This window comes from Spinacia oleracea, chromosome 4 (genome assembly GCF_020520425.1).
Source record: "Spinacia oleracea cultivar Varoflay chromosome 4, BTI_SOV_V1, whole genome shotgun sequence".
Taxonomy (NCBI): domain Eukaryota; kingdom Viridiplantae; phylum Streptophyta; class Magnoliopsida; order Caryophyllales; family Amaranthaceae; genus Spinacia; species Spinacia oleracea.
The window spans coordinates 38,604,590-38,625,936 of record NC_079490.1 but is presented as its reverse complement, the minus strand read 5'-3'; the positions used below and the strand labels follow the sequence as shown (position 1 = coordinate 38,625,936).

The following is a 21,347-nucleotide window of genomic DNA, read 5'->3' as shown; positions in this document are numbered from 1 at the left end:
GCTTATAGTGGGTATATACACCCGAAAAAATGGGCAAATGTTTTTCAAATTTTTTGCAAAATTATCATGCATGCATATAGCTACAAAATTTCAAGGCACACACAACGCATACAAATCCAAACATTCAAACATACAAAAAAATCAATCTCCAAATTTTACAAACCAATTCAAAGTTCAAAGCCATACAAACCATACAAAAATCCAAGTTTCAATCCATACAAATACAATACAATTCAGCCTATACAAAATCAACCCAGGCAAGCTGGAACACGCTACCATGTAGGGTCAGTCTGAGTCATCATCAGCGGTGACGTCAACCACAAGCCCCTTGTCCCTGTTTCGCCTCCTAAGGCACTCCAGCTCCCGATCCAACTCTGTCCGAGGGGTACTAGGATCCTCCTCCGAGATACGAAGTGTGCCAGTGGAGGGATGAACTCCCTGCTGAGAAGAGGAATACTGATAAGGCGGCGACATCGGCATATACGGGTACGACCCAAACATCTGTGTCTGGCGCATCCTCTCCATCTCTGCATAGAAAGCCCATGAACCTGCGCCCCAAGGCTGAGGGCCACTTCCTCCGAAGTAGTAACCAGAAGGAGGAACAAAGGGCCGAGCACCGCTAGCACCGCCAAATGAATGCCTGGTGGATCAACATGTACAAAAGGGGAAGCTCCCCGCTCAGCATCAGAATGCCTCTGATGAGCACCAGCACCGGACCCCTGTCCCAGCTCCAAGCTCGGTCCCTCCTGTCTCGAGGACGTCTCCGCCTGAGGCTCTCTGTCAACAGAATCTCTGCGGTCTCGACGACGCTCCTATACAAAATACAATTTCAAGAATTAACCTCCCAGTTCGAATTTCCAGAATACAAGTTTGAAGATCAAGTGAGGTACCTCTCTGTTCCGGCCAGAAAGCTTCCGGGTCAGCTTGGCACACTACCTCTTCCAAGAATCAAGCAAGAGCATCCAGCGACGCACTCTCACCCGAGGCGCCTGCATACAAAGTTCAAGATCAATTTTCCCATACAAAATTACAAACAGTTTCAAAAATGCAACAGTACTTACAGGGGCGTAATGCTCAGGTACAGCATCATATGATTTCCTGTGCGGAGGAGAAGCCCAAGGAATGGTCTCCACCACTTCTTCCCCGTCCGAGTTCTCATAGCGGAGGATCCTATCAGCATGAGGAATGTCCTCAGGATCAACCTCCTCCTCCTACATACAATCATACAATCATACAATCATACAACCATGCAATCAATACAAGAATACAAGAATACAAGAATGCAAGATACAAAGTTCAAAAGCTCACCGGCAGTACAAAGCGTACTGGTGGGGCCAACCTCCTCAGGAAGGCATCATAGCTACCCTTCCTATGCACAAACTCCCTCCAAGAGCGGCAAACAGCCTCACCCCTAGCCTCTGCATAAATCCTCATCCAGAGCCAACATGGACTCCGGTGGATCCTTCGGGACAAACCTATCCCCCGAATGGTGTTGAAGGGACACTCGCTCCCCCAGATACCACATATGGAGGTACACCCCTGGAAGCAAAACCCGCCGCCTAGACAGGAAATAGGTACGAGTAGCCGAAGCAGGTACAACCGCGTTGGCGAAAGGACGCCATACCACCTGCAAAGCAAACAACTCAGGCAACAGTACAAATACAAATACAAGAAAGCAAAACAGTACAAAAGATTACATCTTCAGCGGATAGAACTCTCCAAGCCCTGCGAGAAGCCGCCAGAGACGCACCAACGCGCACCGCTCCTATCCAAGAGGCAGCATACGGGTAAGTCGCATCTCTAGTACGCTCCGGCGCCAAAGTCGGAAAGTGCTCATAGATCCAAATCTTTCAAGGAACAAGCAAAACATCAGTCAAGTTCAAAATACAAGCATACAAGTACAAAGTACAAGGAGTCTCAAATACCTCCAGCACGCTCCACAGAGCAGCCATGCCCGGGTCACTCCCCGGTACAGTTCGGGAGGCCCGCTTCATCTCGTACAAAAGGTGGTTGTATGCCAAGCCGCCCCAGTTATAGCTTGAAACAGCTCCCAAGTCCCGCAAAGAGGACAAGAATTTGATGTGCACCTGACTGTTCCTAATCGGGGCCATCACTCTTCTCACCAAGACTAGGAGGAAAATCTTAACCCTCTGCTCCGCGGACACACCCCCACCGCAGATGGCCTCCACAATCACCTTCACGGAAGCGTGAGCATCATCATCAGACAAGTCAACAACAGGGTCAAGCAAGTCCCTGGCAGCGGCCGAGCGCCACGTCAGCTCAGAATTAAAGGTCACATTCCTCTCAGAAAAAGGAAGACCTGTAATCATAGCAAATTCAAGAGGGGTAATAGTGATCTCCCCCCATGCCATGTGGAAAGTGTTGGTGGTATCCCACCACCGCTCTAACAAAGCCCACAAACGGTTCTTAATCCCCGTTCTCCTCAGAGAACCTCCCATGGTACGATAGAAATCGGTCAGGCCCATCTGCAACCAAATCTCCATAGCCGCCTCATTAGCACGAAGAGCTTTAAAGGCCCTCTGAACCTCCACCAAGGACCAGTAAGTACGGAATGGCTTTCCGTCGGCCTACAGGTGAACGGGTTAGCTCAAGACCTATACAATTACAAAGTACAAACCCAAAACACAGTACAAGACTCACCATGCCAGCGCGAGGCCGCTGAGACAAGTGCCAATCCGGCCGAAACACCAGGTCAGAAGGGATCCAACCAGTACCAAGGAAAGCGGGCGCATCTCGGGGAACCATACCCCTACCTGGCGCATTTATTGTAGCCGCTTCATCATCCGAAGCGTCTTCCTCGGCAGCTCGAACCACAGATGATTCAGCAAATTTCCTCCGAGTGTGACGAGGCATACTAAATCAAGTAGCATACAAAGTGTCAAAATTCTAAACTGGGGGCTATCCTACACTGGCATATACGAAGTCAAAAGATTCGAAACAAAAATCCCCAGTGGACCTCTAATTCCTACACCAACGCCTAGGCTACACACGCCGAAGTAGGTATTTGATTCCTACACCAACGCCTAGGCTACCCACGCCGAAGCAGGTATTCAAGTTCTACACCAACGCCTAGGCTACCCACGCCGAAGAAGGTATACAAGTTCTACATCAACGCCTAGGCTATCTGTGCCGAAGCAGATACAAGTTCAAAAATTCAAAAGTACAAGTTCCAACAGTTCAAGTTCAAGTGGCTATCAAACAGTTTTCTACAAGATTCAAGAAGCTAAAGCATACGAGCATCATTTAAAAGTACGAGAAAATCAAGACTACATGCAATCCTAGAGTTATTTCATAAGTAAAAACATGAAAAACTTACATGGACAAGGCAAGAACAAGACCAAAGGAAGAGCTTAATCAACCTTTGAGAGAGAAAGAGCAAAGAATTCAAGAAGATGTGCCTCAAAATGGCACGGCAAGGGGAGCTTTTATAGCTCAGCCCCGCGCCAAGCACCGCCCCAGTGCACGGCGCTGCCCTGCTGCATGCACGAATCTGCAGCGCGCGCGGTCTCCCGTGCTGATTACACGTCCTTTGCTGCTACGGTTTTCCGCACCAAGCACCAAACGTCACATCGAACCATCCATCGAAAATACGGGTATACACCTGTATCCCCAAATGCAAACAGATGAATATTTCAAGAGTACAAAGTCCAAAAAATACAACGACTCATGCGCCCAATTCCCAACGGACCCAAGCTCCGGGAAAGTCAGTCGAAATTTCAAAAATTTAAGGGCCAATAAAAAGCTCTTATCCCCAGCCAAGCACATCCCCAACGGGTTAACTCCGGGTATTCAAATTCAAAAATTCAAGATTCAAAAATTCAAATTTTCGATGCCAAACTCCGTCCTGAACTGAAGGCGGAAAAATACAAGTACAAACCAGAGTCATCACCAACCGCACCGAGGTAGACTCTATCCTTTTTTCTAACGCCTGTTTTATGCAGGTACCGGCGTACAAAGAGTGGTCTCGATTGCAGAACATCTTGACCATTCTCCGTCCCTTTCGAAATACTTTGACTTGCGCTTTCCTAACCGAACGCTCAGTCAAAGTGGGGGCTTCTGTAGACACCTAATTCGTGTCTCCCCTTTGGGATGATGACGATACCATTATCCTTGTTAGGTGATTGGAGTAACTCCAGGCGGAAAACCCAATTGCTAAGAATATTTCCAAATTCAAGATCCAAAATCCAACCCCCGAGACCGTTCCCCTTCTGGAACTCGGTACAAAATACAACTTCCAAAATCCAATTTCAAAATCCAAGTACAATCTCAACTAGTAGACCATCCCATTGGCTTTACTAGGCCTTTTCCACTCAAAATCATATAAGGCAAGTCAAATTCGGGCGCCAACCCACAAAACTGAGCATGCCGGTCCCCGTCCCGTAAAACCGGAATTCAAAAACCCGAGAAAGGCTTGTTTTTAGACGTTAAACGATGCCTTAACCTCCAAGAAAATACAAAACGCCAAACCTAGTACAAATCGTACAACAGGTACAACGCTACAAGATGAAACAAGGACAATTCCCCGTCCTTGCTTTGGCGGCATTCAAGCCACGTCAGCAGCGCACAGCGCTGGCCTGGCGCCATGCACTGGCGTGTGCTGGCGTTTTGCACCATTCCCTCCTATAAATACCCCTCATTTCCATCGAAAAAAGGGGGAGGCACAACAATACAACGTCGTAATTTCGACATTACGTCTCCAAATACAACTCAAAACTCCTCAAAAACACATACAAAATTCCTAAAATTCCAAAGCAATTGGGAGCTCTTGCCTAAATCTAACTAGGTAAATCCGAATCCCATTCTAATCTATTATGTTGCTTTGATTTCTAAGTGATTAGGAAGTTGGTGTTTTTAATCAATAAAAAACACCACTTGCAACAATCACACATGTTTTTAAAAAACGGTTTTTTCATGAAATGCCCATGAGGTTTCACGAAATTCACCAAATACCCCTGCGCGTTTCAAAATACATAATATACCCCTATTTTTTTCCTATTGTTCACCAAATACCCCTATTTTGACTTTCCGTTAGTCCTCCGTTAAGTCATGTTTATAATTCACCAAATGCACCTATTTATACACTTTTTGCACAATATACACCTATTTGTAAACTTGTTTGCACCAAATACCCAAACTGCTTTTAAACTGCATAATTTAAATCTTACGGCTTTGCAGTTCTAATCAGAGCTGTTTGTAACAAATTAGAGCAATAAATAGGGATTATATTCCATAAAAGATGATTAATTTGCATAGTAACTTTACAAAAACTTTGATTGCCATAATCTATTTGTGCATAAGGTTTAGGAATCAAAGCTGAATTTTGGTCAGTCCAACTTATATTGCAATGAGCTTTGTCTCCTGGACAAACATCAGCAATCTGGCTTTTGGATGGCACATCTTTTTGTGGCTTCCCTAATCTGTCCCAAACACTTTTCCATGGTTGGTTGATATCGGAAGACGGAACTACTGGAAGTATAGAATAAAGAAAAAAAATCAAGGGAGCAGAACGCATTTGTGAACACTTTGCTACAAACAAAAAGTATTAGAAGAAGGCAATGCTTGTGAAAGCCTTCGGTTGTATGACTTTGCAAACTTGACAAACCCCTGTTATTCCTTGTCCTAGATCGCAAGCCTTTTATTTTAGTTTAATCCTTCACTTGCCGCACAAGAGTGTGTTGGAAATTTATATGGAATAACATATGATGAAGTTTCATTTTCTTTTGAGAAAACACAAACTAAGGATTTACTCTGATCTTCTCAAAGTTCTGCTCCTCATTTGATCAAGAAATTCCCATTAAAAGTTTTAATCTGTTTTTCGCAAAATATACACAATGGATTGACACCCAATCCCTTATATTATAAAAAAAACAAAATCTCACTCTTAAGAACTGACTTTTTGCACCTCATATGACCAGAAATTTCAAATTAAAAAAGTGAATGCTGAGCACTTTTATTATGATTTTAACAAAATATACACAAAGGATTAACACTCAATCCATGTTTTGTTTGATCTTGATGATCTTCTCAAAGTGCTGCAAGTCATTTGATCAGGAAATTCACATTAAAAAAGTGAACATTGAACATTTTTATTCTGTTTTTTCCCAAAATACACACAGAGGATTATCATTCAATCCCTTTAGCAAAATACACACAAAAAATGACATTGAAAAGCCTGCCAATCCCTTGCAAACCAATTAGCTTTTCGAACGTGATATTTGATCAAAATAGTGTTGAGTGGTTCCGTTCGAAATTATAATAATGCAATTGCAATTTGCAAGGTCTTAGATCGCAATGTATTACCAAAAAGCTTCTTATACCTTCAGCCTGCTCAGCCAATTTGTCCAAGTACACATTCTCTTCCCGAGATCCTTCTACAGGCGACATTGTTTCTCACTTCAAGCAAAAATTAACGACCCAGGAAAGCATTCGGGTCAGGGTTCCTCCGTCTGGAGTTTGGTAGGGAGAAGGAGGTGGTTTGAGGAGAGAGAATTGAGAAGGCGTCGCCGTCTTCTCCTTCATTCGCTTCCGTCGCGCTTAATCCTCTCCTCTCAATGAATTTGTCCAGTAAAATGGATTCGTCGGACTTCCTCGATCTCTTCTCGCCGCCAGCCTTCAAGTCTTCAACCTTCATCGGCGGAAATGGTGGATTCGCCGGACTTCCCACCACCTGCACTACCCAATCACCGGAAGAAGAGGCTTGTATTTCTGGGTAGTTTGAGGTGAATCAATGGCTATTGATGAATTGGGGGTGAGATCGAAGATGGGTTAGAACTAGGAGATGAGAGGAGAGAGAAGAAATGAGATTTATTTTTTTAAGTTAAAATATAGAATATTAGGTAAATAAGGGTATAATCGTAAATTAAAGCTAACGGAGAACTAACGGTCGTTAAATACAAGGGTATTTGGTGCACTTTAAGTTTAAATAGGGGTATATTATGTATTTTGAAACGCGCAGGGGTATTTGGTGAATTTCGTGAAACCTCAGGGGCATTTAATGAAAAAACCGTTTAAAAAATACAAGCTTTTTCAAAATACAAAATACAATTTTCAAAGATTCAAGGATGTCCAAGTTGTTTACAATCATCACTTGGGCTAGAGTCACCATCAAACATGGGGTAATCAAAGATAAACACCTTTTAACATTTAAAGGTTTAGTCTTTGAGATTCAAAACTCCATTTTCAATATACAAGTTCAAGTCTTCAATTTTCAAAGATCTTGCCATGTTTAGGGTTATTCATAGTTATTTCCCTAAACTAGGATTATTTCAAGTTCAATTTTCAATCATTTCAAGTTCAAACATTTCAATCATTTCAAGTTCAAACATTTCAATATTCAAGCTTTCAATTTCAAGTTTAATATGCAAAATCTAGGATATTTGGGTTGAGCAACCTCTCCCAAGTTGAGATTTTTGGCTTTGAATTCGTGTCGGGCGCACTTATTTTTGAGGAGCCGCTTGGCGTTCGAAATCTCATGTGCCCAAGTACAAATTTCAATATCGAACCTTTCAATATCGCACTTTCAATATCGCAATTTCAATATCGCACCTTTCAATATCGCACTTTCAATATCGCACTTTCAATACCGCAATTTCAATACCGCAATTTCAATTCCGCAGTTTCAATTCCGCATCTTTACTTGCCTAGTCCATTTCTAGGCAATGTGGACCTACTCCCTAGTCCTTTTCTAGGGGGTCTTGTATTTACTAATTCCGCACTTTATTTAGTATTGTGATGTTGCTTTATGTGCTTTATCGCTTTCATCACCAACATGCTAAATACAACAAAATACAAAGGTTACATCACACTTAACAAATATATTTTTGGACAAACCGGCCTTAGGTTCCTTAAATCAATCTTTAAAGCAAAGTGACCACCGTACAATTAGAAATTCTATTTTGCTCTAATATTCAAACCCACATAGTCTAATCTAGGGTTTTATTTTCGAACTAATGTTGTGCCAACGTACTTGAATATTTCTAAAGCTCGCCGAATAAGCATTTTCGTTCCCGATCCCGGATCTAACCCATCCGTTTCAAGGATTCAAGGCCTTATCCGAAAATAGAGTCATTTGCGGTCTTTCCAAACAAGACCTAAATAAAGTTTGGTGGCGACTCCTTCGAGGTGAAAAAATTCAAACGGTTCTCTAAACGAGCCGGCTCAACCCCCCCTTGTAGGAAACGGGAAAAATACAAAAAAAAAAAACCCTACAACCGGCCACACAACACACACCGCACGCACAGCACACCGAAGCCCACAGCGCAGCCGAGCAGCGATGGGCCGTGGGCCTCGTTTCTTGCTTGCTGCTTGCTGTTGTGCTCGTGCACGCTCTCATGGCCACGCGGGCTGGCTTGCTTGCTGCGTTGCGAGCTCGCTGGCTCGTTGGGCCTTGCGTGCATGCTCGCTTGGCTCGACGAGCCGGCAGCTCCGATGCGGCTCGTATTCGCGACAAACGCCTTACGGCTATTATTTATCATATCGTACATGAAGAACCGTCGTACGATACGATTATTCGTTTCTCCCAGCTTACGAATATTCGTGATACGATATACGATTCCTATGCAAGGTCGTATCGTATATTACATTTTTCCGAACTAATTCCCGAAAAGCTATTAAATGAATTTCCGATTCATTTAATCCGGTGATCTGTTACATGTCATTGGTGTGACCTTATAGGTACAGTCAAGAGTAAGTTGTGAACCTAATATAGATTAGAACTCACTGATCGGAAGCATTGCTCCAGCTAGTTGTTCCGATAACTTGATCTTACTGAATTAATTGTTCGCAATTAATCTGAACCTTGGTATTAGACTTAATGCAACTTGGGTGAAGGACATATTTCCTTCACTTGGAAGTTTGATAATGATGTTACCTACCGGGGTCGGGATAATGTAATGATGTTTGCTTGGGGTACACATAAAATTGCTATGGCACCTGTTTTGCATTTTGTAAAGAGTCCAGGGGGAAAGAAGTCTAGTTTCTTGATAATGACGTATAATGATAAGGAACTTGATGATGTCGTCAAGGAATCTGATTATTTTTTTCCAGTAGTGATTAAGGGCTTGTTCAGTGCGAGTAAGGAAGAAACACCCATTCCTGGAGTAGTGCTGGAAATCTTAGAGGATTACAAAGAATTGATTGCTGATGAGCTCCCTAATGACTTGCCTCCTATGCGAGACATTCAACACCAGATCGACCTGATTCCAGGTTTGAGCTTACCCAACCTTCCCCATTATCGAATGATCCCTGAGGAGAATAAAATTTTAAGGGAACATATTGAAGATTTGTTGAAGAAAGGGTTCATCCGTTAGAGCATGAATCATTGTGCCGTACCAGTCCTTTTAGTCCCCAAGAAAGGAAATCAATGGAGAATGTGTGTTGATAGCAGGGTCATCAATAAGATAACTATCAAGTATCGATTTCCAATTCCTCGACTTGAAGACATGCTTGATGAGTTGTTAGGTTCCAAGGTGTTTTCGAAGATAGATTTGCGTAGTGGATACCATCAAATCAGAATTAGACCTGGAGACGAATGGAAAACTGCCTTTAAGAGAAAGGATGGGTTATATGAGTGGTTGGTGATGCCTTTCGGATTGTAAACCCCTAGTACATTCATGCGGTTGATGAATCAGGTTCTTTGTCCTTTTACAGGTTCTTTTGTTGTGGTTTATTTTGATGATATTCTGATCTATAGTAAGAATCAGATAGAACACCTAGAACATGTGAAGCAGGTGTTACAAGTATTACAGGATAACCAATTGTACATTAATCTGAAAAAGTGTACATGCTGCACCAACAAGTTGCTTTTCCTAAGCTTTGTTGTTGGCGAAGAAGGGATTCAGGTGGATGAAGAGAAGGTGAGTGCAATTAGGGATTGGACCGCACCTACATCAGTGACTGAAGTACGTAGTTTTCATGGTCTGGCCACTTTCTACAGGAGATTCATAGGGGTTTCAGTACCATAACTGCACCAATAACGGAATGTTTGAAGAAAGGAAAGTTCAAGTGGGGGGGGGGGGGGGTGAGCAGGAACAGAGTTTTGCATTGATAAAAGAGAAGTTGTGTAGTGCTCCCGTGTTAGCTCTCCCTGACTTTGACAAGGTGTTCCAGGTTGAATGTGATGCCAGTGGAGTGGGTATTGGAGCTGTACTATCCCAAGAGAAGAGACTAGTGGCTTTCTTCAGCGAGAAGCTAAGTGATGCTCGTCAGAAATGGAGTACCTATGATCAGGAATTTTATGCAGTGTTTAGAGCCTTACGTCAGTGGGAATACTATCTAGTTCAGAGGGAGTGCATTCTGTTTACCGACCATCAAGCTTTAAAGTTCCTTCATAGCCAGAAGGTGATAAATAAAACGCATGCTCGATGGGTAAGTTATTTGTAGAAAGTTCCTTTCATCATTCAACATAAGTCGGGGGCTCTTAACAAAGTAGCAGATGCATTAAGTAGGAGAGCTTCTTTGCTCATTACTCTGAATCATGTGATTGTGGGCTTTGAGTGCTTGAAGGAGTTGTATGAGGGCGACGCTGAATACAAGGAGTTATGGGCCAAGTGCAGTAGGGGACAACCTAGTGCGGATTTTCGTATTCGAGATGGCTATCTTTTTAGAGGGGATCAACTGTGTATCCCTTGCTCGTCCTTAAGAGAAAAGTTGATTCGAGACCTTCATGGTGGTGGGCTTAGTGGTCACTTGGGTAGAGACAAGACAATCGCTGGATTGGAAGAGAGATATTATTGGCCTCACTTGAGGAGAAACGTTGCAGCAATAGTCAGGAGGTGTTACACTTGTCAGGTTTCGAAAGGTCAGTCCCAAAATATTGGTCTATACATGCCTTTACCTATTCCTGATGATATTTGGCAAGATTTGGCTATGGATTTTGTGTTGGGATTACCTCGCACCCAGAGGGGCGTGGATTCTGTGTTCGTAGTTATAGATAGATTCTCCAAGATGACACACTTCATTGCTTGTAAGAAGACTGCTGATGCATCCAATATAGCCAAGTTATTTTTCAGAGAGGTGGTGCGCCTCCATGGGGTCCCTACATCTATCACGTCAGATAGGGATACCAAGTTTCTTAGCCACTTTTGGATTACTCTTTGGAGGATGTTTGGAACAACCCTGAACAGGAGTTCTACAGCTCATCCACAAACTGATGGGCAGACTGAGGTGACTAACAGAACTTTGGGGAATATGATTCGAAGTATTTGTGGAGATAAACCGAAGCAATGGGATTTGGCTTTGCCCCGAGTGGAATTTGTTACAACAATGTTGTACACTCGGCCATGTGGAAATCACCATTTTCTCTAGTTTGCACCTCTGTTCCTAGGCATGTGGTGGACCTGATTAAGTTGCCAAAGACACCTAGAGTTAGTGCAGCAGCGGAGAACATGGCTGAAGAGATTGTAGCTGTTAAAGAAGCTGTCAAGGTTAAGTTACATGCTACAGGACAGAAAAACAAGGTTGCTGCTGACAAACGGAGGAGAGTCAAGGTTTTTAGTGTGGGGGATGATGTGATGGTGTTTCTGCGTAAGGAACGATTCCCGGTTGGTACTTACAACAATCTTAAGCCACGCAAGTATGGTCCGTTCAAGGTGACTCGCAAGATCAATGACAATGCTTATGTGGTAGCTCTCCCGGATGATATGAACATATCCAACACTTTCAATGTTGTTGACATTTATGAGTACCATGCAGATAAGACCCTTTATGAGGATACGAACTCGAGGTCGAGTTCTTCAGAAGTGGAGGAGACTGACGTAGGAAGGATGGCTGCACGATTTGACAAAGAAGCAAATTGCCAAAAATTGCTTAAATGATTTCTACTAGTCGAGCCTCCAGTGTCCAATTGCTTAATAGAATATGTTTTCGGAAAGGAAACGGGCCCACGACTTCAACACACCGCTACGCAATGATTGATGGGCTTTTTAAGCCATCTGAGTTCGTTAGGGCTCGAAAACTGCAGTTTAATTATTTTCGACATTTTTTTTAATTCTGTTTCGTATTAGGATTTTGTGTTAACTATTTAAACACTTTATTTTTGTCATTAGAAACCAATATTCTTTTGATAATAAAATTCTGAGAGTTTATATCTTTTCTGGTGGATTCCGGAGCTTTTACAGATTTATCGCTCGTAAATCTGTTCGTTCGTTCTAAAGATTAGCGCTTGCTTTTCTTTGGTAATTCCGACTGCGTCACTCGCGGATGTGTGGCAAGAAATATTAAATAAAATCGGACTAACTGTGCGCAATTAGCCTATTTTTACTAGTTTGTGCAGTCGCCATTCAGTTTTACAAAACTGACAAAACCCATTTGTTGTGATACACGAGTACAAGCTTGTGAGACCCAGGCTCAACGTATTTGACCAGACCGGCCTTAGGTTCCCTTGTGATTCCTGGTGTGGGAATCGCTAAACATACATCTAGCGGAGTAGAGATTGAGGGTTCGGAGGACATTTACTAATACGGGGAGTGCCACATTAGCCCATGAAGCGGTCCTTACTAGTTCAATGTAATGAAGGCGGGACATGCGTTAGACTACATTACTAACCAGAGTTGCTTTTAATGCACAAATATTTACTAATACTCGTCAAAGGGTGATTTACATGGATTTGACGTACCTAACAATAAATCTAGATTGTCTAAAGAATATCTTATTAGGCGTTATAAATAATCAGATTAAGCTTGACAGATTTATAATGGTGATTAAAGCAATAAATCAGATTATGGCACATTACAATATAGTTTTTGGCTATATTGCGGTTCTTAGAAAACTAACCACTTAGCTTTACTCCCTTTCCTTTTTTCCAACGAACTTTCCTCGACTTGACTGGACTCTAGGGAAGGATCCTGGCTTATTTTAAGTGTTTATACCGGCAGAGTTCCGCTTAACAAGAGTTAATACGGCGGAACTCGTAGAATACCGAGTGTATGGGACGATAGTAAGAATGTATGGAGAACTTCTGCTTTAGGCTTGTAGCTTGGGTACAGTATGAGAATTGATTTTTTTTAGTGCCATTTACTTGGCCGATTAAGGCCTATATTTATAAGAAATAAGTGTCGTTGAAGATGTGAATTGTTAGCATTTGAGGTATGTTGTTGAAAAGCATCCTGGCGCAATAAATCTTTCGCGCATAGAACCTGGGCGTGAGAAATTTCTCGCGCCAAGGTGTTGGCGCCAGATTTGTTTCAGAGTCTGTATTTGAGTTGAATTAGGATAGAGGCGTGAGAATATTATTGCGCATGAATATTGTCGCGAGTGATTAGCTGCGTTGGGTCCTGTGCACAAGAGATTTCTTGCGCACAAACCTGTTTTTGTGAGTTATATCTCCTTTATTTAGAGTTTAATTCGGTTTTATGCTGTATTAAAGCTCTTTTAATCCTTTATTTTCAATTATTCAACAAAAACTCTATTTTAAATAATTTTCCTATTTTTTAGGATTTTAGGAATTTAATGGAAAGGCGACTAGAATTCCTTAATGCTTTTCAATCTTTTCTAGGAATTTAATTGGAGTGCAACTAAAATTCCTATATGCTTTAGAATTTTTAATTGGAATACAATTAGAATTCTTTTGATACAAATCTATCTTGGAAGGTTTACTATTTTTAGCAGATACTTAAATAGGCAGCTACTATAAATAGAAATTACTATAAATAGAAACTTTGGGTTTGGGTATTGAGTCAGTCAGTCTTAGAATGTTCGGTGATCATGAATGTGTTTGCCAAGTGGATGTTTTGTTTCATCATCGAACTTATCGCTTCTAGCCGGAGACCAAATGTAGGCGTCTACACACTCTCACCACTTTATTGCTTTCTTAGATTAACTCTTTAATTTATCTTTACTTTTCTTTTTAGTTCTTTTGAATTATGCACTTTAGGTGCAAGATTCATTTTTCAATTCAAGTCAAGTATTATTTACAAAACGATTTTATTGTTTGGACGCTTGAGTCTCCGAGGGTCTCTAATACAAGAAGGAATGTTTGTCTACATCTTACTCAATTCACTTTATGATGCTTATGAACGCTTCCGGAAGTTCTACATGAGTGAACCTAGAGAAGAATCATTTGGAGTGTTTATTAGGCTAATAAAATCGATCGAAATAATACTTAGATGTGAAGCTAGAGACCTTCTCCAAGCTAAAGGTAGAAAATTCAAGAAGAGTGGAAATCCAATGGCAATGCTACAACTTCATCAATTTCCAAAAGAAAGATGAAGGTGGACAAGAGCACTTCTAAGAGCCTCTTTTGTGATGGAATCGACCATTACAAAAGAGAGTGCTCCAAATACAAGGAAGATGAGATAAATGGCACACATTATCTTTTTTGTTATAGATTGTAACTTTGCTATTCAACTTCTTATGTATTAGACACTGGTTGTGACTCAAACTTATGTTCCAATCCAAAAGAACTAAGAAGAAGTAGGAAGCTAAGAAAAGAGGAAGTCGACCTACGAGTGGGACATAGAACAAGGATTGCTGCATTAGCTTAATCGTTTATATTACGTTGTATAAATAACTACGGAAATACGCAATATTGGCTTCGAGGCGGTTGGGACTTTCGGTGGGTCGGCTTGTACAAATGCAAAAGTCCGACCTAAAAGAAAATTAACTCAAATAGACCCAAATTCTCATATTGTGAATCCATTTAAAACTAGACCCAAATTCAAGGATCCGTTAGAACTCTTTACAATGGACATGCTCTCTCCTCCTCCTTCTCTACTTGGGCACTTGGGCATAGGCAATGCATAGCTCCGTTTTCTAATTTCCCTCTCCACTTGCAGATCTTAACGAATCAGATCCAAAAAGACCAACCAAAAAATGAGCAGATTATTGGAACTTTCTCGTAGGGTTACTCCCGCTTCTCTTCTCAAACCCACCCTTCCTCCACCCATTTCCACCACCTCCTCCTCCGCTTTCTCCACCGTGCTCCACCACCAGAACTCGAATCTTCTCTCCCATCATGGACTTGCAATCGGGGCGATGGACTCAAAACCCTCGCAAAGCCCTAACATTTTACCCAGAAATGCTGGAAAAAGTCGACTTTATTCTTCAGCATCGGAATACTCTGGTCCAAAGCACAGCGCTTACATGAATCAATTATATCCAAAGTCAAATTCAAGCTTCAAATTAAGCAGCGGAAATTCATTGCAAGCGAATATCGTTCGATTAAGTGAGGAAGTATTTTTGGTTGATTCCGGAATAGGAACCCCTAGAATTTGCCTACAAGACGAGCTAATCGGGGTGAAAAACAAGGAGAAAATCAGATTCGAAAACCGGGTCGGATTCCTGGACTTAGTTACGGGTGAATCCCATATAAACAAGCAGATTCTAGAGAGGTTTTTCATCGATTTAGTTGCTGGAGATTCGACGGCGAAAGAGCGCGCAACCGAGAGGTTTAACGATTTGGTTGGGGGGTCGGCGGATGTGAATGCTGTTGCTGCCGGTGAACCACTGCTTGTTCTTCCAAGAAGATACCGGCAGAAGCGTGCTTGGATGGAGTTGAAAAATAAATACCGATCGAATTCGAATGTGAAAGGGTTTATTGTGGGGAAAATTAGAGGAGGTTATTCGGTTGCTATTGCTGGGTTTGTTGCATTTCTTCCATTTCGTTCTAGAAGTACAAGTTTGAGAAAAGATCTTTTTCTTATTGAGAAAATTAACCTCAAAAATGGGAATATTGTGGTCGCGTAACTTCAACAACAACAATCAAGAGTATTTTCCTCTCTCTTGTCTATTTTAGTTTGTTTTGTTATGATAGATTATGTTTCAAATACTTCAATTAGGCGAATAATTTAATGGTAGTTTCGAAACTAAAAGGCATTTTGTTGTGTTCTTGTCTGTGCGAAGCAAATCAAGAAATTGCCATTTTGCTACTAGTCTACAATTATTTGAATCTTCTGCCTGTTTCATTGGAAGCGCTTGCTCTAGTTCTTAATCTCGGAATTTATGAATAGAGTGCCATATCTTGATGGATACTCGTTTAATTACCCTGACTTGCTACACTGACTTTAAAGAGGTGCTTGGAAAAAGGGTGCTTAATGTATATTTGCATTATTCACAAAATTTCAGAGGTTTTCTTATCTCTTGTTGATGTTGCTTATTAATCACAAGACATTAACACAATTATCGAACTTGTCAGCGCTCTCTACGTGATACAATTCCTTTATAGCGATTAGTAGTAGTACTCAACTAGCAGTCTAGCATATACACACACATTTAAGCAAATGCATTACGGAGTACTTAGTCCTTATTTGTGTTTCTGAGATTGAACTAGATGATAAGAAAGATTGGTGAGGTTTTATCAATATAATCTGTCACCAAATTGAGAATGTTTATGGTATAGATATACAGATTGCCAGCATATGGATGGCAACTGCAAGGGACTGAGCTGAATATTGGATCTTCTGTAGGGTTGTAGGCTTGTAGCCAAAGCTGCTTTATCAGTCATATGAAGTATTTACTAGTGGAACACTTGAATTATCCATATTTATGAGGGTTGGAGGTACTAGCTAGCCTCGTTTGTCCTATTATAGTTACTTATTGAACCAGAAGTGAAGTTTTTGCTGAATAAAGTCCTTGTGTTTTGGGTTTAGGGATCAAGTAGTAAATGTGAAATGGGATATTGGGTGAAGGGATGTCAAGCTAAAATGTTCAATTTCAGATAGAGTGATTCGTTATCCTTTTGTGAACAAGGCTTCGGTTTTATGTTGTTGTATACGGAGCGATTTATTTATATGGGTTGGGGACTTTTATCCATGCCTACAAGGCTCCCTTGAGATGTAACTGCGTCTCCTTCTATAAGAGTTGTCAAACTGATAAAATTTATCAGTCAGCTTTGAAAACGTACTAAACCATAGGTGTCATCCTAAAGGGTTGATTTGGATGACTGTATGCTGGTTGTTCATATACTTGGGTCCTTCATCTTCTTTAATAACACAAGTAGATGCTCTTTGAAATGGGGTTCTTATGGGGAAAAAGTTGGAAGAATGTGTCTAGTTGTCTACAGAAGGACATAACTTAGTTATTGTCAAAATCCTGAAGGATACTTTTGCAAGACATCTTAAATATTCATAATGGTTCAAGATAAATGTCATGTGTATATGAGAAGCAAATAAACAATATAGATTGGATAGCTTTTTTAATCCATTATGATTTTGGAGTCTATTAATGTTAAAATGGGTGATAAGCATGCTGTTGATTTAACTTTGGTGCTTAGAGGGGTTGTTGAGCTGCGTTTATCTTAAAAGTTCTCATCTTTCTTGCTTTGTTTCTTGAACTTACTCCGAATATGTCTTCCTAACCTCCCTCTCTCATGACTTCATGCTAGTGAATAATCGTGTAATACGGGTATTAGTTGGGTAATCAATCCTGTGTTGATAGATTATTCAAGAATTTGCAATGCCTTACCTCAGTGGCTTCTCTTGGTAATTACCTTGAGTAGGGAGGGGTGTAGTAAAGGTGTTGTTAAAAAAGAGGGGAGTGTTGGAGATATCAAGGGGGATATGAGGTTTGTACTACTTACGATTAGAGATTGACTGATACTTTCTCATCCCTGGCTGATGTTGCTTAATGATTGCAGGACATTATGCACATTTATAGAACTCGATTGTGCCATCATCCGGTTGATATAATTGGATAGAAGCAATTAGTAGTATAACTCAACTAACTTATACATGCACACATTTAGGTAAAGTACTGATAGACTTGATTGTTTCTGAGATTAAAATAGGCGAAAAGAAAGCTTGGTGTGTTAGTTCAATGTCAGTACACGAGAAGGGTGATCAGTAAAAAGTACTGATAATCAATGTAAACTGTCAGTACACGAGAAGGGTGATGGCATAGATAAAAATAGAGACAATGCAATAACATGGAGTGAAGCTTGCCCAGCAACAATGACAGTGAATGCTTGGCCATGGTGGCCCATGGACTGAGCTGAATAGTAGATCTTCTGTCAAGGCCATAGCCGAAGCTGCCTCATTAGTCACCAAAAGTTGTGAAGGTTGGGGGGTTACCATGTTATTGCTAGTCTTGCGTATTTTATTATGATTACTTATTAGACCTTGGGATGTTATAGAACTTAATGAAACCCTTTTTACTTATGGGTTTAGGAAATAGCAGATGGTACGTTGTAGTGATTTTAAGCTCTATTTGGCATCATGGTACATGATCATCATATTCTTTACGGATTATTTCATGAGATGGCCCTTGGTTTCCACAAATTTCACCAAATACTCTTTGGATTTCCAACATTCACCATATACTCCATTTATAACCTTATTATACAAAGTACCCTAATTGAGCAATTTCGCTAAACTTTCTTTGCCATTCTGTTAACTTTTATTGGTTGAGGGTGATTTTTTCGTTTTGTGGATGGGGTGGGACGATATTCGTCAATGGTGGTAGATTTTGACTGTCGTTGAATTGGTAATGGGTTAGTTTGGAGATTTTTTTCGGGGATGAGAAGAACCCTCGTAATAGTTTATAGTGTTTCTTGGTGGTTTGGTTGAGCAATGATTTTTTATAAGTAGGATAGGAGCTCGATTAAAATTAATGAAACTATTCAAAATTTTAATCCAATAATTTTTAAAATTAGCCACTGACATTGAAATTATATTTCCCTTTTCCCAATTAACCAAATTATTAGATCCAAATTAATTAAAAATCAATTAGCGATCTAAAATTTACGAATTTGGGGAAAGCAAAATTAAGGTTTATACTTATCGAAAACGGCTGAAATTTTTACCATAATTCAAGAATATACCCAGAAACATTGTGTCAAAATTTCAATCAATTCTGAGTAGTTTAGGTAGACCAATTAATTGAAATACTTTCCGAAATTATTAATTTTAATTCGAAAATTAACAAAAACGCCCAAAAAACACAACTTCGAGGCCTGTTTTTGCAATTCCATTCCCATGAGTTGATCTTAGAAAATCGTTTTCAATCAGATTAGGGTCAGAAAAGTCGAAAAACCGAATCTTTTTTATTTCAAAACCTATTAAGCAATTAATCCAATAATTCATAAAAAATTCCGAAAAATCAACAAAAACTCCCAAAAATTCGACAACAGCAAAAACATTAAAATCATGCTAAAACATGCTTTGAATACATAAGGCTCGTGATACCACTGTAGGGGAATACAATTAAACATACATAACATGTGCGGAACAATCCCCAAAGCCAAAAAACATGTATAAAGCACAGATTAAGCAAACTTATATTCGAAGCGTGTTTTCCCAAGTAATCTGTCAACAAACACGAACAAAGAACTCCACTTGTCGTTCCTCTACTTGGTTCACCGACACGTTCAGATCCGCCTTGATTATTGTAGCTTAGACAAAGTACAAGGTTTTTGCTTTTTGGGATGAACAGTTTTCACTCTGAAGAACGTAATATTTGAATTAGGTTTCTGAAACTTGGAAAACTACTGACAAGTGTGGAATATAACCCTAAGATTATATTTGTGTGTAACCGGCCAAGGCACAAGGCCCTAACCGGCCACACACATGCCAGCACTCACGCAAGCCCATGCGGCAGCCAAGCAACACAGCAGTGGGCCGCGGGCCTTGCTGTTCGCTTGTTGCGCTGCTGCCCAACTGTGCGCGCACACTCGTGCCGCGAGCTGGCTTGTTGCTGCGCGCAACATTGCTGGCTCATTGGGCCTTGCGCGCTTGCGTGCTTGACTCGACAGGCCGACAATTCCGTTGCGGCTCGTATTCGTGACTCATGCCTTACGGCTATTATTTATCGTATCGTATCCGACGAATCACCGTCGTACGATACGATTATTCGTTTCGCCCAACTTACGAGTATTCGCGATACGATATACGATTCCAACGCAAGGTCGTATCGTATAATACGTTTTCCAAAACTAATTCCCGAAAAGCTATTAAATGAATTTTCGATTCATTTAATCCGGTGATCTGTTACATGCCATTGGTGTGATCTTGTAGGTTCAGTCAAGAGTAAGTTGTGAGCTTAATATTCGTTAGAACTCACTGATCGGAAGCATTGCTCCAGCTAGTTGTTCAGATCACTTGATCTCACTGAATTAATTATTCGCAATTAATATGAATCTTGGTATTAGACTTAATGCACCTTGGGTGAAGGACATATTTCCTTCAGTAATAGCAATAGGAATAATAATTTGATTAAAAACAAAAGTGAATTCTAGCTAGCAAGAGCGTGTAAGTTAATAAAGGATAGAAAAGGAGAAAAATGTGATGCTTCGCTAATAGATTTGTAAGTACTACGTTAGCTTACGTGAGTATAGATGATTTTGTTGTGTTGTCCTACCATTAGACTCTATTGTTTTATGTTGTCTTCTTTCATTTGTTATATATGTATGCAAGAAATTCAACCAAATTTTCTTTAATGCTACTTGTTTGGGAACCCAAAATCAGCTCTTTGTCTTCCTCTTCATGTCAACATAGATTGGGTCTGGTAAAAAGTTATTATACTTATACAATATTTAGGAAAATTAGAGTGAACATACTAGGAGACATACCCAACAGAAATATAAGCCACTAAATACATTCCAAGTACAAAAGGCAAGCATAAAACACAATATCTGATTCATGGATTAGTTATGTTGCGCATATGCAAATTCAAAATAAAATGCTTGGAGGACATGATGGTCTTGCTAGTTTATAAACTGGTGTCAAACAATAGATTTTGACAATGAGCTATGAGATAGTTATTTGTTGTTGAGGTTCAGAAACTCTTTGTAATCAATATGAACCTTGTTTGTTGAGGCATCACAATCATTTTGTCAAAAGAACATCATTTTGCATTGCATTAGAGTTAGTTTTTGATGCTTTACGTCAAGGTTTGGCTATCAATCAGGAGATTCGCATGGAATGTTAGAAGATTGTGCATATTAAGCTCTTGGAATTAGGCTATACTGTTATATGACAATATAATAAGGAAATGTAGTCATGTTGATGTCCAATGACTGGGTTTCTTGACTGAGTTATTTCTGCTATCTTGATTTTTTGGCAGTAATTATAAACAGGAGAAAAACAAAAGAGTCAGTTACCCACATTGTCTAGCATGAACTGCTAAATCATGGGCCTCCTTAACTCTATCCCTACTACATTTTACTATTGAGCAGTTTCTAAACTTGGCAGCTAAATCCTTAATGACACTACACAAAGTGACCAGTTCTAATCTACAACACTACACAAAGTGACCAGTTCTAATCTACATTGGGGAGAATCCCTGATGGACACAAGAGCTTCTATGCAGTCTGTGTAGATCTTAATTCCATGATTGTCTTGCTGACTGGCATAAGTTACCCCCATAAGAATGGCTTTGACTTCAGCGTGGCACAGGTT

General features: G+C 40.5%; 2 protein-coding genes across 2 annotated transcripts; both read left to right on the top strand.

Moving 5' to 3' along the window:
* The first annotated feature begins 6,660 nt into the window (after positions 1-6,660).
* On the top strand, positions 6,661-9,329 carry LOC130471476 (uncharacterized). Its single transcript, XM_056841646.1, has 2 exons — positions 6,661-6,730; positions 8,851-9,329. Exons 1-2 carry the CDS (start codon positions 6,661-6,663, stop codon positions 9,327-9,329), a joined length of 549 nt encoding a protein of 182 aa, XP_056697624.1.
* A 5,363-nt stretch (positions 9,330-14,692) lies between these two features.
* LOC110797430 (ribosomal protein S1, mitochondrial-like) lies at positions 14,693-15,887 on the top strand. The gene has a single exon (XM_022002547.2). The coding sequence runs from the start codon at positions 14,830-14,832 to the stop codon at positions 15,700-15,702; it is 873 nt and encodes a 290-aa protein (XP_021858239.1). The 5' UTR covers positions 14,693-14,829; the 3' UTR covers positions 15,703-15,887.
* Positions 15,888-21,347: the final 5,460 nt, after the last annotated feature.